The 14,030-nt window shown below is 36.6% G+C and overlaps 1 protein-coding gene and 1 non-coding gene across 3 annotated transcripts in view; one reads left to right on the top strand and one right to left on the bottom strand.

Annotated features, from left to right (window-relative positions):
- The window catches only part of WAPL (WAPL cohesin release factor), a 75,935-nt gene extending 62,166 nt beyond the window's left edge, over positions 1–13,769 (top strand). For both annotated transcript variants that reach the window (XM_068548010.1, XM_068548009.1), the window contains exons 12-19: positions 614–690; positions 3,483–3,658; positions 4,356–4,471; positions 4,848–5,012; positions 8,272–8,479; positions 9,283–9,371; positions 12,738–12,833; positions 13,177–13,769. In XM_068548010.1, the coding sequence (XP_068404111.1) occupies positions 614–690; positions 3,483–3,658; positions 4,356–4,471; positions 4,848–5,012; positions 8,272–8,479; positions 9,283–9,371; positions 12,738–12,833; positions 13,177–13,242 (993 nt within the window). In that variant the 3' untranslated portion in view covers positions 13,243–13,769. The remainder of the gene's footprint in view (positions 1–613; positions 691–3,482; positions 3,659–4,355; positions 4,472–4,847; positions 5,013–8,271; positions 8,480–9,282; positions 9,372–12,737; positions 12,834–13,176) is intronic.
- On the bottom strand, positions 6,804–6,906 carry LOC137767912 (U6 spliceosomal RNA). Its single transcript, XR_011074603.1, has one exon. It is a non-coding gene; the product is annotated as a U6 spliceosomal RNA (small nuclear RNA).
- Positions 13,770–14,030: the final 261 nt, after the last annotated feature.

Here is a 14,030-nt window from a genome sequence, read left to right as displayed (position 1 = left end):
TTGTTAATCCAAATTGAAATTGTAACTGTAATGCAGTCTATTTGTTCTTTGACTTTTATGAATGACTTAACCTAGTTCAGTGTAGATTAGAATTTATTCTGCCAGTGAATTTCAGGATGCATAGACTGTGTGTTGACCACACTGGATTAGCTAGGTACTTTATGAAACATCTATGGGAAAATAATCTAGTGTGAATGAAAAGTTCCTGGCACAGATGAAATTGAAATTGTTCCTTTTCTAGAGTGTGAGGTACATTTGATAAACAGATCTAATTTTTTAAAATTCTAAATCTACTTAAGTAGTTTAAAATATTAGTTTGTTTATTAAGTTAGTGATTGCTCTTTTCTGACATTTAAAGTGATTGGTAGTTCATTACAGTGAATGTATAGTACAGAATATATTAATTATGAGCAAGCAGTTATAACAGTGGTGTTTAGATTTTGTAATAAAGCTATAGCTCTATTATTTTAAATTTAGAACATGTGGGTTGTTATTCCCTTAGATGACAAGGGCTAATTATGCCTCATCTTTATGTCTTTTAGAGCACTGTGTGTTGTGTGTGAATGAATGAATGTTATGGATTGCCACAAAACTTCAAAATTTTCCCTTTTAGGTAACGGTGCATAATCCAGAGAATCAAAGCTACTTGATAGCATATAAAGATTCACAACTCATTGTTTCATCAGCTAAGTAAGTTTTTCTGAAATGTCATGCTTTTTATTTAAAGCATTTGGATTGACCATTAAGGAAGTGCCATTGTATCACCTTCCTCCATAAAGTACTTCTTTCTGTCAAGTTCTGTGAACCAGAAGCAGTGCAGTATAGTACAAAAGTTAGAGGAGTACAGATTCTGAAGCCAGAATAACTTGAGTTTGGATCCCAGCTTCATAACTTCAGCCCTATAACCTTGGGCAAGAATACTTACAGGTTCCTCAGAAGGAGGGTAATAATTGTATCTACCTACCCAAGGTTGTTGTTACAATAAAAAGTATTAGTATATGTTAATGTATCTTAAATTATATATGATGTATATTTTAAATGTGTATTTTAAATAATATTTTAATTCTAAAAAAGATTTTAAAATATCTTTTGTATATTGTATATAATATATATTATATACAATATATATTAAGGAGTTTTTATATATATACATAAAGTCTAGAACAATGCTTGGCATATAGTAAACACTAAGCATTAGTCCTTATTTTTATTGTAAATGAAGTTTACTAGCTGCCTTCTACTGTTTATTTATACCTGTTTTCCCAGATCTATATGTAGCTTCCTCCGTTTCACACTCTCCACCCAACTTTCTTGACATTAGGCTAATGCTGTCACTCAGTGTGTGTAAAATTTCCAAGTATGTCTCCAGTCCTGGTTCTAGCTTATTACAGTAGCTTCTTCCTAATATGTCTATTTTAGTTTTTGATACCTCTGCCCTGGTACTCTGGCCTCTAGCCTCTCCAACATAATACCACAGGGGGTTAACCTTCCCCAGATTTCTGTTTTGTAAAAATAATCCCAAACTCCTAATCTCTGTGATCCCTTGTCTTTGGATATATGTCCAAAGTCCTTAGTATAGTATCAAAAGTCCACTACAGCCTGACTCAAGTTTATCTGTTTTTTAACTTCTTATTTTGGAGAATTTCAAACAGAGACAAAAGTAGACAATAGTTTGATAAACCCCAATGTACACTTCATGCAGCTTGAATAATCATCAAACATTGGCCAGTCTTGTTTCCATGTATAACCCTATCCATTCACCCCTCTACATTATTTTGGAGCAAATTACAGATTTCATATAATTTCATCCATAAATACTTGAGTATATAATCTCTAAAAGAGGACTCTAAAAAATATAACCACAATACCATTTTCATCTCTTAAAAATTATTAATTGCTTAATATTATCATAAACCCAGTCAGTATTCAAATTTGCCATAGTCTCAAATTTCTAATAGTCTCTAGTTCCCAATAGACTTGTTTTTAATCTGTAGGTTTCCCCTCCATCTCTTTAAATTTTGTATCACAGTTAGTATCCTTAAGGCATGTGTTCTGGTTGTTTTGTTACCATGTTTTACCCTCCCTCACCAAAGAGTATTCTTGCAAGTTAAATCTATTTCTTATTTTTAAAACGTCTCCTGTATACTTCATGACCCCTGACAAATGGACTTCTAAAAGGAGGTTAGGAACCTTTGCGATTAGGAACTTGTGTCAGATGTCTTAAAAGTGGCAGTAGACGTCAGAATTGGATGTTTGTGAAAGACTTTTTGAAACTTTCAGTAGAACCCTGATAAATGCAGGGATAGCATATTGAACGATTAAATGGTACACCCTTACTGTTCTCCCCTCACCTCCCAACAGATTTAGCTCAGTGCTACTTAAGGCAGTTAACAGTAACAGCATGGTAATTCTGGCGAACATCCCCAAACATCTAAACAAATTATTTTAGGTTAGACACGAACACCTTCCTAACTAGAGGATGTGTTTTAAGGAGCAGCTAGAGGGGGATTAAATATAGTACAGTTTTCTTTAAGGGTCTTGTGTGGTATATAATACATGAAGAATCAACTGACAGAGTCAGCTTCCCTCATTCTCTCATAGACTTTTTTAAGTTAATGGAGTTAGTGATTTAAAGAGAGTCTTCAGAAATACTAGACCCACTTAAAGATTACATTTCCTTGTTATTTTGGGTAGCATCTTGAGAGTCCTTGGATGTATCTGGTACCCTTGTATGTCTGCCAGGAGACATGTCAGTTAAGTGACCTCATGTTAAAAAAAATGATTTGCTCTGATGTTTATGAAGTATTTAACATCCATTTATACAAGGTTATTATGCAATGTTAATATAAATAATATTCTTTACTTGCTAAGAGCTTACATTCTAAAGGAAAAACATCTAAATGAAATTCAGAAGTGTCCAGTGTTAGCTTTTAAAGGTTTTACCTTGTTTGGGGTGGGGTAGTGGTAGGTTTGTTATGTTGGAGAGATTGGTAAAATGGGGAACAGCTGTAGGTAGTATAGTTATAAACTTCCGCATTGACTTTATAATTTTAACTTTGCTTAGAAAAATTTATATTATCAGGTTTTCCCAAAATAAAATTGAGCACCTGGTGTGATATCAGACATGTTTGGTACATGACTGAATAGTTGATATAACTTTTGGGGTAGAAAAAAATTAATTTGGCAGCATTTATGACAGATTTTTTTTTTCTTTGTGTGTTTTTAAAAATATTTATTTATTGGCTGTGTCGGGTCATAGTAATGGCACGCAGGATCTTTAGTTGCGGCATGAATGCGGGATCTAGTTCCCTGACCAGGGATTGAACCTGGGCCCCCTGCATTGGGAGCGCGGAGTCTTACCCACTGGACCACCAGGGTAGTCCCTATGACAGATTTAAAACATTAAGGTCGAAGTAAGTAGAAACTCTTAGTGTAACTATTTTAGTTTAGCATAATAGTCTGTATTTTGTCTTCTCTTTAAGAGCATTACAACATTGTGAAGAATTGATTAAGCAGTATAACCGTGCTGAGAACAGTATATGCTTACCTGACAGTAAGCCTCTGCCTCACCAGAATGTAACTAATCATGTGGGCAAAGCAGTGGAAGACTGCATGAGGGCCATCATTGGGGTGTTGCTCAATTTAACTAATGATAATGGTAAGTCATATTTTCTACATGTATTCTCAATGATAGATTGTATTACATGTTAAAAAAAGTTAATCCCCCATTTTTTTTACTCTTGTTTATTTATTTTGGCTGTGTTGTGTCTTCGTTGTTGTGCATGGGCTCTCTCTAGTTGCGGTGAGCGTGGGCTACTCTTGGTTGCAGTGTGTGGACTTCTCATTGTGGTGGCCTCTCTTGTTCCAGAGCACAGGCTCCAGGCGCGCGGGCCTCAGTAGCTGTGACATGTGGGCTCAGCAGTTGTGGCTCGCGGGCTCTAGAGCGCAGGCTCAGCAGTTGTGGCACACGGGCTTAGTCGCTCTGTGGCATGTGGGATCTTCCTGGACCAGGGCTCGAACCCATGTCCTCTGCATTGGCAGGCGGATTCCCAGCCACTGCGCCACCAGGGAAGCCCCTCCCTTGTTTCTTGTCTTGATGTAGTGATTTTTAAATTGCCATCATGTAATTCACTTATTCATGTATAGATTTAACTGCTTTTAGGAGTTGATATTTTTAGAACCAGCTTGGTAGCTTGGCTCAGAAATATTATAGTCAACAATGTATTTTAATAAAGGAATAGCTATACTGTTTTTTCAAGATACATGTTTTTAACTTTTAATATTCATGTTAATAAGTATTGGTTGTCATAAAGAATCAATAACAATTTTCATACTCTTCCCATTCTCCATTTTAGAATGGGGCAGCACCAAAACAGGAGAACAGGATGGCTTGATTGGCACAGCGATGAACTGTGTGCTTCAGGTTCCAAAGTACCTACCTCAGGAGCAGAGATTTGATATTCGAGTGCTGGTGAGTTGAAGTGTAACTATTTCAGAAATGAGTACTTGATCTATTAAGATGATAAAAACTTCATCTTAGTTTTGGATTTAAGAACCAGTTGTTTAATATGTTGTGGGTTTCAATTGATTCCTTATGAATATACCTCTTATTGTACAAAAGAGAGCTATGAAGGGCCCTGTGTAAAAATAAAAAGTATAAGAACTAAAAGTGGTAACTTTTAAAAGTGGTGAAATCTTTGTTTGGGAAGATCATATACTGGTTTTTAACCACTTTGTAGATGGTAGAGCACTGATTAGTTTTCTGGCTGCAAGTAAGAGTTATGTATATTGTGTTCATTTGCTTTTAATTCTCCTCTGTGGTAACATGCATGTTTTAATTTTTATAGGGTTTAGGTCTACTGATAAATCTAGTGGAGTATAGTGCTCGGAATCGGCACTGTCTTGTCAACATGGAAACATCGTGTTCTTTTGATTCTTCCTTCTGTAGTGGAGAAGGAGATGATAGTTTAAGGATAGGTGGACAAGTTCACGCAGTTCAGGCGTTAGTGCAGGTAAGCAACAATTTAAAACCTAACACTTTAGTTTGTTGCATCTGTCCAATTTCTTGATCAGTTGCATCTTCTCTCTCCCCCCTACCTCCCCTCCCCCTTTCTCTCACTCTCACCAGTTCTGTGAGAGGTACACTGGGTTAGAATGTATACCATTACTTCTCTGCTGACTGTTTTCAACTACTATAATCACTCATTAGACATTGTTAGCAAAAAGCAGAAACAAGGCATATTTGTTTATGAATCAAAGGTAGATTATTAACAACAAATTAGGAATTAAGTTCTAGCCCTATCCTGGTTCATGTCCTCCAGCATTTACTTACTGGTCTGATCTGTGCCCAGGACTGTGTGCAACTAAATATTGGGACATACTTTTCAGAGTATAATTTCCTGGCTTAGGAATTGTGTCAGAATATGTGTTTTAAAATTGATGTCTCCAACTCGCTCCACCCCAAAAACCAAACACTCCCTCTCACCTCGATTTATACTCCCCCCGAAACTGTATGTGAGTTTTTGTTTTTTGACAGTGCTGGGCATTACAGTTTTTACTTTTTGCCAGTTCCTAGCTACCTTTGTAATTTTCTTAAATGACAGTTTGCACATGTTCACAAGTGATAGTGAACCATTCTTTTCATTTTTTCTGAAGCCTTTGCTAACCTTTAATCCTTTTGGCCTTTTTGAAACTAGAAGTGCTTGAACTGTATCTTCAGGAAGTAATCTTCAACAACTTGGATCTTTTCCTGAGTCATAACTAGAAGCCCATCATTCTCTTTTCAAACATTTTGATCTCAGGACTTCTCTATACTCTTAACAATTATTGGGAACTCCAAAGAACTTTTGTTTATGTGTGCTTTATCTATTGATATTTACTAAATTAGAAATCAAAACAGAGAAAAGTGTAAAATACAGGCACTCATTCTGTTAACCATTGGAGCAATAACATAATCACATAGCATGTAGATTCTGGAACACTCCACCATACAGTCATGAGAGAATGAAAGAAGTCAGTTGACCTTTTAATATTCTTATGAATGCAGTTTTGACCTCACCGACTCCCTGAAAGGATCTTGCGTTCCCCTAGGGATCCTTGAACCCAATTTTAAGAAATACTGCTTTATATAAAGCTTAAATTTTATTTTTTTAAGGGTATTAAAGTTTACATACCACTCTTGTATATACTCAGCAAGTTTTTGTGATCTGCTTGGCATTTAGTTTTCAGGTAGTTGTCATTAGTACCTTGGGATTTTCTCCAAATCATATCAGCAAATATATGAAATGCTTTCTGTACATTCAACACTGTATCAGCACAGGGAAGTAAGTGAAGGCAAAAGATTTTAGTGTGTGTTCCCTTTTAGACTTTTTGGTATATACTTCCATTGACAATTGTACTTCCATTGTTTGTTTGTTTTTAATTGAAGTATAGTCGATTTAAAACGTGTTAATTTCTGTTGTACAGCAGAGTGACTCAGTTACACATATACATTCTTTTTCATATTCTTTTCCATTATGGTTTATCCCAGAACATTGAATATAGTTCCCTGTCCTATACAGTAGGACCTTGTTGTCTGTCCATTCTATATGTAATAGTTCGCATCTACTAACCGTAAACTCCCAGTCCATCCCTCCCCCACTCCCCTCCCCCTTGGCAACAAGTCTGTTCGCTGTGAGTCTGTTTCTGCTTTGTAGATAAGTTCATTTGTGTCATATTTTAGATTCCACATATAAGTGGTATCATATGGTATTTGTTTTTCTCTTTGTGACTTACTTCACTTAGTATGATAATCTCTAGTTGTAAAAAATATGGAACACTTCACAATTTGTGTGTCATCCTTGCGCAGGCGCCATGCTAATCTCTGTATTGTTCCAATTTTAGTATATGTGCTGCTGAAGTGAGCACTCTACTTTTTTTTTTTAACATCTTTATTGGAGTATAATTGCTTTACAATGGTGTGTTAGTTTCTGCTTTATAACAAAGTGAATCAGTTATACATATACATATGTTCCCATATCTCTTCCCTCTTGCATCTCCCTCCCTCCCACCCTCCCTATCCCACCCCTCTAGGTGGTCACAAAGCACTGAGCTGATCTCCCTGTGCTATGCGGCTGCTTCCCACTAGCTATCTATTTTATATTTGGTAGTGTATGTATGTCCATGCCACTCTCTCATTTTGTCCCAGCTTACCCTTCCCCCTCCCCATATCCTCAAGTCCATTCTCTAGTAGGTCTGTGTCTTTATTCCCGTCTTGCCCCTAGGTTCTTCATGACCTTTTTTTTTTTTTTTTTTCTTAGATTCCATATATATGTGTTAGCATACCGTATTTGTTTTTCTCTTTCTGACTTACTTCACTCTGTATGACAGACTCTAGGTCCATTCACCTCACTACAAATAACTCAATTCGTTTCTTTTTATGGCTGAGTAATATTCCATTGTATATATGTGCCACATCTTCTCTATCCATTCATCTGTTGATGGGCACTTAGGCTGCTTCCATGTCCTGGCTATGGTAAATAGAGCTGCAATGAACATTTTGGTACATGACTCTTTTTGAGTTATGGTTTTCTCAGGGTATATGCCCATGCCCAGTAGTGGGATTGCTGGGTCATATGGTAGTTCTAGTTTTAGTTTTTTAAGGAACCTCCATACTGTTCACCATAATGGCTGTATCAATTTACATTCCCACCAGCAGTGCAAGAGGGTTCCCTTTTCTCCACACCCTGTACTTCTGTTGTTAATAATACTAGTTAAGATTCAGTTCTGAGTCTGCCTCTGAAAACTGGCCTTTTACTTTCACTGGTTCTTGTTTATTTCTTTAAATTTCTTTTAAGGAAGCTATGTTGCTTTTCCCCAATACTATGTAGCTTTATTCAGTGTCCTTCCTTCCTTCCAGTTAATTTATCCAGGCTGCTTAGGTTTAAAGAACTTTTAACTCTTTTAATTTTAACCTTTAATTTGTAGTTTTTGCTTGAATTTCCTGTCAATATTATCTAAATTAAGGGAAGGAGTTGAGATTTTCTTTCTTAAAAACAATGTATGCATCATCAATAGTTAATTCACTTGATTGAACCCCAGTGGCATTTATATTTTTGTTTTGGCCTTCAGTTGGATGTAGAGTGAAGGCTTTTATTGATACTTACCCTTTTTACCAAACAACATGCTTCTTAGGGATAGTGATGTTTAAAAGCAAATAGAACCTTATATTTGGGTACATACATGTTGGTTGGTGATCCCTTTTAATGATCTTCAAAAATGATGTTTATCAAGCTATTCCTTGAGCGAGAGCGAGCAGCACAGTTGGCAGAAAGTAAAACAGATGAATTGATCAAAGATGCTCCCACCACTCAGCATGATAAGAGTGGAGAGTGGCAAGAAACAAGTGGAGAAATACAGTGGGTATCAACTGAAAAGACTGATGGTACAGAAGAGAAACATAAGAAGGAGGAGGACGATGAAGAACTTGACCTCAATAAAGGTATATTTATTTTGACTGGTGTATTAAAAAAAGTAATGTGGTTTTTTTTCCTGCAAGACTTTCTTTTAATTCATGTGTTGTCATAATCTTGCTATTTTATGGCCTCTCTAGTTCAGTGGAGACAAGCCTTGCTTTTTCATAGTTCTTCTTCATTGGCTTCCTAGCAGTGAGGAAGGTATATGTGCAGTGTGGGGAAGGTTTGCTTTTCCTCCCTGGTTCGTTCTTTACTCATCTGTAAAGAGAAGCAGCCAAATAATATGACCTCTAAAGGTTTTTAGAGTTTTGAAATTTTGCCCATATTTTAAATTGGGTTGTCTTTTTTTGTTGTTGTTGAGTTGTAAGAATTCTGTATATTTTAGAGACTGGACTCATATCAAGTACATGATTTGCAGATAAATTCTGTGAATTGTCTTCACTTTTTTGATGGTGAAGCTTTAAATTTGATGAAGTCTAACTTAACCTGTTTTTTATGTTGTCACTTGTGGTTTTGGTGTTGTGTCTAAGAAACCATTTCCTAACCCAAGGTCACAAAGATTCTTAACCCAAGGTCACAAAGATTTAGTCCTGTGTTTTCTTCTAAAAGTTTTACGGTTTTAGCTTTTACATTATGGTCCCTCTTCCATTTGTGTTATTTTTTGGTTAATTTGTGTGGATATCCCATCTTCCTGCCACCATTTATCGATGTTCAGCAGTTTTGAAGAAAAGATGACAGTTGTTGGTTTCCTGGGGGCGTTTGTTTGTTTGTTTTTTTGTGGGCTTTTTTTTGGATGTACTGTTACGGTTTTCTGTTTTAATACTTCCAGCCCTTCAGCATGCTGGCAAACACATGGAGGATTGTATCGTGGCCTCATACACAGCACTACTTCTCGGGTGTCTCTGCCAGGAGAGTCCAGTAAGTTCAGTGTTGTTTTATGTATCTTAAAAGGATTCCATTGCGACCACTTCACATCATTACCTAATTAACTTATTATTTATTTCCCCTCATGCTAAAAACATTTACATATTTGGTGAACTTTAGAAGGTGCATTTCAAAGTAAGAGTATATTGGATTTGATGAGTAAGTTCCAGATTGATGGAGGAATCGATTTCACGTGTCTTTGGTTGAAGTAAAAGAACATCATATAAAACCTGCGCTCAACTGACTTAAGGTGGAAAAGTCTAGCCTCAGTGATACCATCAAGGACTCATAATTTCTATTTTTAAACTCTGCTGTCCTCTGCATATTGTCTTATCTTTTGCTAGCTCTCTTCATGGCCCTGTGCTGACTCTGGCTATGTGTCTCATCTAGTTAAATAATGTCCAGCAGAAGAATGTGGCTTTGTTTCTTTGTAAGAGCAATGGTTTCTTTTCTCTAGGACCTCTCCACACCCACTGCAAAAAGTAGACTTCCCTTTACCTTGGCCAACATTAGCTCACATGATTTTGTTTGATCTACTCACTGGCCAGGAAAATGGGATTACTATGTGAGATTTAGATCATCATGATTTAACTACGAGAAGCATGTGAGTGTCTACACAATTGGGCTGAATCAGCACAAAAGTGGACAGTTCTGGCTATTCAGACAGTCTGCTTTAAAATCGGGAACATGTGGATTTTTTCTTTTTTCTTTTTTTTAACAGAAGAGGCCCAGTAGAAGAGCCAAATTTTACAATAAAAGGGAGGTGTTTTTTTCCCTTACAAGCAAGGGCATTCAGGATGCAAGAAAGAGTGGAGATGTGTTGTATAGTGGGATGGTTAGTTTCTCTTTTCTGAGACTGGAGGATTAGAAGAACATAATTATGATATGAAGGGCTTCTATCAGCCTACCCTTATTTCCTCATTTTTGCCACTGAGTTTTCTGCATTGCCCTGTATCTGTCTAAGTCCTCTGTATTTTTCTGAATCCTTCTTGTTCATCTCTTCCATATTTATATTGTAGACAAGCTCAGATCTAAATGCACAGTAGCCCACTTCGTTGTGGCCCTTGCTGGCACAGCTGCTTTCAGGATCAAGACCAGAGTTCTTACTGTGGCTCTGGAGGCCCTGCAAATCTTTATTCCCTTTCCTGAATCTCTTCAGCTCAGCTCTTTTCCTTATTTCCTTAAAATCCGGAGATTTAAGGACAAATGAGAAACACATACCAAGCAAAGGGAAGGAGGAAGACTCCCCCCTCGCCCCCCCAAAAGAAAAAAACAATGGGTATGCTATTTAAATTTAAAGATTTTTAGGTATTGTATTTTGTATACACCTGGTTTCAATCATGTTCTTTCTTAAATAATCATTCTTAAAATTAACTTGAGTTATTATCAGATGTGATTTATTTAGGGCCATCTTTCCCATGTTAATAATTTCCTATTTGTCTATCTCTCTCCTGTCTTTAAAGAGATCATAAGATCCTTAGGTTGTAAACAATATTGTGAATTCATAGAGCCCAGGATGTCTTTGTTGCCTTGGGAATCATTATGATTAACCCCAAAGAGCTAGCTGATGCCACAAAATGTAAAAGAAACTAGTTTGCCCAATGTTTAAGTGGAGGAGAGACAAGAAAGCAGGTGGTTATATGCAGTTAATGCTGCTTTATGGTAAAGGACAACGTGTTTAGGAAGCCCAGGAGACTCTGGTGTCATTTTCCATTACCCACTATACATCTTGGTGCATTGCAATGGTCAGTCTTCTCTCTGGTCTTTCTGTCCTTGCTGCTCTCTTGACACTCTCCATTCCTGAAATCCTGCACACTGCCACCATAGCTGACTTCCTTACGAGCACATATGATCATGTAACGCCTCTCTCATCAATCTTTCCTGACTCACCATCATTTAGGGAATGATAACTTTGTTTACTGCTATAAGACTCCAAACTTAAATGCTTCTCCAATTTTTATTTTTTATTTTAAATTTTATTTTATTGAAGTATAGTTGATCCAATATTAAAATCTGTCATACCCTGTGGGTACTTTTTCTAAATTTCCCAAATAGGCCATGCCATTTAACACCTTTTCTTTTTATACCTGCTGCACACTATTTAAAAATAAATGCTCAGGCTCTCCTTCCTATGCCTCAGCTACTTATGTTGTATTCTGTAGTGTGTTGATAGAAAAGGATTTGATTTGGGTTGTTGAGGGCTTTCACTCAAAACCTAGGATCTAATCATTTATTCTGAATGATAAAAGTACACTTTTCTATTGAGCACTCTTCATAGACAACATAGCCACTATTCTTCCCCCCACTGTGCTATCATGTCCCTTTCCTAGAAACTGGTTAAAGATGTTATTAAATCCAGCGTTCCTTTACCTCTGCAGTTAGTTACCATAGCTATTGCCCTTATAACATACTCTCCACTTTTCAGTATATTTTAAAAATATAAGTATTTTAAAGATTTTAGCTCCAAGATCTAACTCAGTAGCAGTGAAAGTGGGAAGGAGGGGATTGGTTGCAAATTTCCTAAGAGATAATAGGTACTCTTTCCTCCCCTGCCTCCATCAACAAAAATCAAATCAGAAGCTTCCCACTTCCTCCCCATCTTGCGGCCCAAAACTCGGGACAACATTTTTTTGTATGTGCTTTTTATTATAGGTGAGCCTCCTTAGAAGAGCTTTTCCTTTTATTCTTTATGAACCTTTAAAGCATTTTAAAAATATATTGAAATAAAACAGTTTTTTAAGCAGGCCGTCTATTTTTCTTACAACAAATTGGTTTATATATAGTTTGGCTGCTTCTTGGTAATAATGGAGGGAAACATCTTAATCTTCTCTCCTGGCATTGCCTACATTTTCCTTCTCATAGATGATATTACATTATTTTTGGAAAGATGTAGTTAATTCCTAGCCTACATAGGAACACGAAGAATTTTCTTTGATCTTTTTCTTTGTATTCCTAAGCAGCTTTTTGGATACATTCTAAGTCTGTACTCCTTCCCTCTCCTTACATCTCCCCCCTCCCCCCCCCCACAACACACACATTCAACAGTGCATTTTGTTATTTCAGGCATCTTTTTGTGTATTTACAAAAGTAAATATGCACACGTTTCTTTGTAGCCTTTGTCAGCTTTACCTTTTTTCCTTTCTTTCGGAGAATGGGATAGAGTAGGGAATGGACACACACGCTTACAGAATTAAGGAGTGTGGAAAAGGAAATCACATAGGTCCTTGAACTACTATCTACAAGGAGTTCAAGGACCTTGTAGAAGTTTGAAATAGGGTGTGTGTGCCAAAACCAACACCACAGTGCAAGGTTCAAGCTCATGTTTTCTGTCGCCTGATCAGTGTTTCCATGTTTCCTCAGATCAATGTGACCACTGTGCGTGAGTATCTGCCAGAAGGGGACTTTTCCATAATGACAGAGATGCTCAAAAAATTCCTGAGCTTCATGAATCTTACTGTAAGTGACTTCTGTTGCAGCTTCTGTGGTTTTAAATATGATACATTAATGACAGTAGAAATACAAATATTTGGCCATAGTGAATAGAAGCAAAAAAAGATTCTCTTCTAATAATTGTGCTCTATTTCTTTAAGAAAACTGAATTATTATGGCCAAATATATTGATACTATATTATCAAAGCCACAATTTAATCTGTTTGTTTTGATTCATAGTGTTTATTTGGTTTAGTAAAGCTAAAGAATTTAAGCTCTGATTCAATACTTTTGAAAATTTGATAAATATTAATTGTCACTTCCTCCCCCCCTCCCCCCCAAACCCGACCTCCAATCCTCCCCTTTTCAGTGTGCTGTTGGAACCACAGGCCAGAAATCTATCTCTAGAGTGATTGAATACTTGGAACATTGCTAGCTGCTTTACCTTTGCTTCAGGTGCTCGGTAATGCTGGAGCTATTCTTAGACAAAGAAAAGTCATGAAAGAAGTCCTTGAAGATATACCAAGAACATTCATCAGTATCATTCATATGTGGATTTTTAAGGCCACCTGATTTCTTCTTCGTCATGCATTCTGCATTTGCTAAATGACAGTTACTACATCAATCTGCAACTATCAAAAATGAGGGAAAAGGTTCAGGCTGTTAACAGTTCCACACAGTATTTAAACACACTTTGGCAGAATTTATACTCTCCCCTTGTTTTCTTGCTTTTATTCTGGGCAAGTTTTAAGGGGAAAATTTGTGCTGCTGTTAGTGCAACTGCTGTGTATGTTGAGCCACTGTTGTCATGCCAGCCAGGTGCAAAGGCAGCTTAGCTACTGAGGTATCGAATGTTCTGGGGACATTCTAGACAACAGCTTAGTTCCTTTTTCAGGCTCATTTGCTTTTGCTTTTTTGTTGAATGATTCCAATCGTAAATAAAGCTTTTAATAATTTTGTGAATTTTTTTTGTTGTTGTTCCCTGAACTACTGTCTATATTTAAAATTAGATGGAATCCAAAGACACAAGGGATTAATAGTATATTTTTTTATTCTTGATTTGGTTTGTCAAAACTGTTTTTCACCTTTGAGACCATGACCATATTCATTATCATATCATAATGAGTCATAGCTATAGACGCAAGAAAACAAATAACAGTTTGAGGGAATATAAGATGATGTGCCCTGTTAAAAGGATGAAGCAAAATAGACAAACCCAGGGTA

The sequence above is a fragment of the Eschrichtius robustus genome, chromosome 7 (genome assembly GCF_028021215.1).
Source record: "Eschrichtius robustus isolate mEscRob2 chromosome 7, mEscRob2.pri, whole genome shotgun sequence".
NCBI lineage: Eukaryota > Metazoa > Chordata > Mammalia > Artiodactyla > Eschrichtiidae > Eschrichtius > Eschrichtius robustus.
The sequence above is the reverse complement of the archived record's forward strand: the minus strand, read 5'-3'. Positions and strand labels throughout refer to the sequence as shown.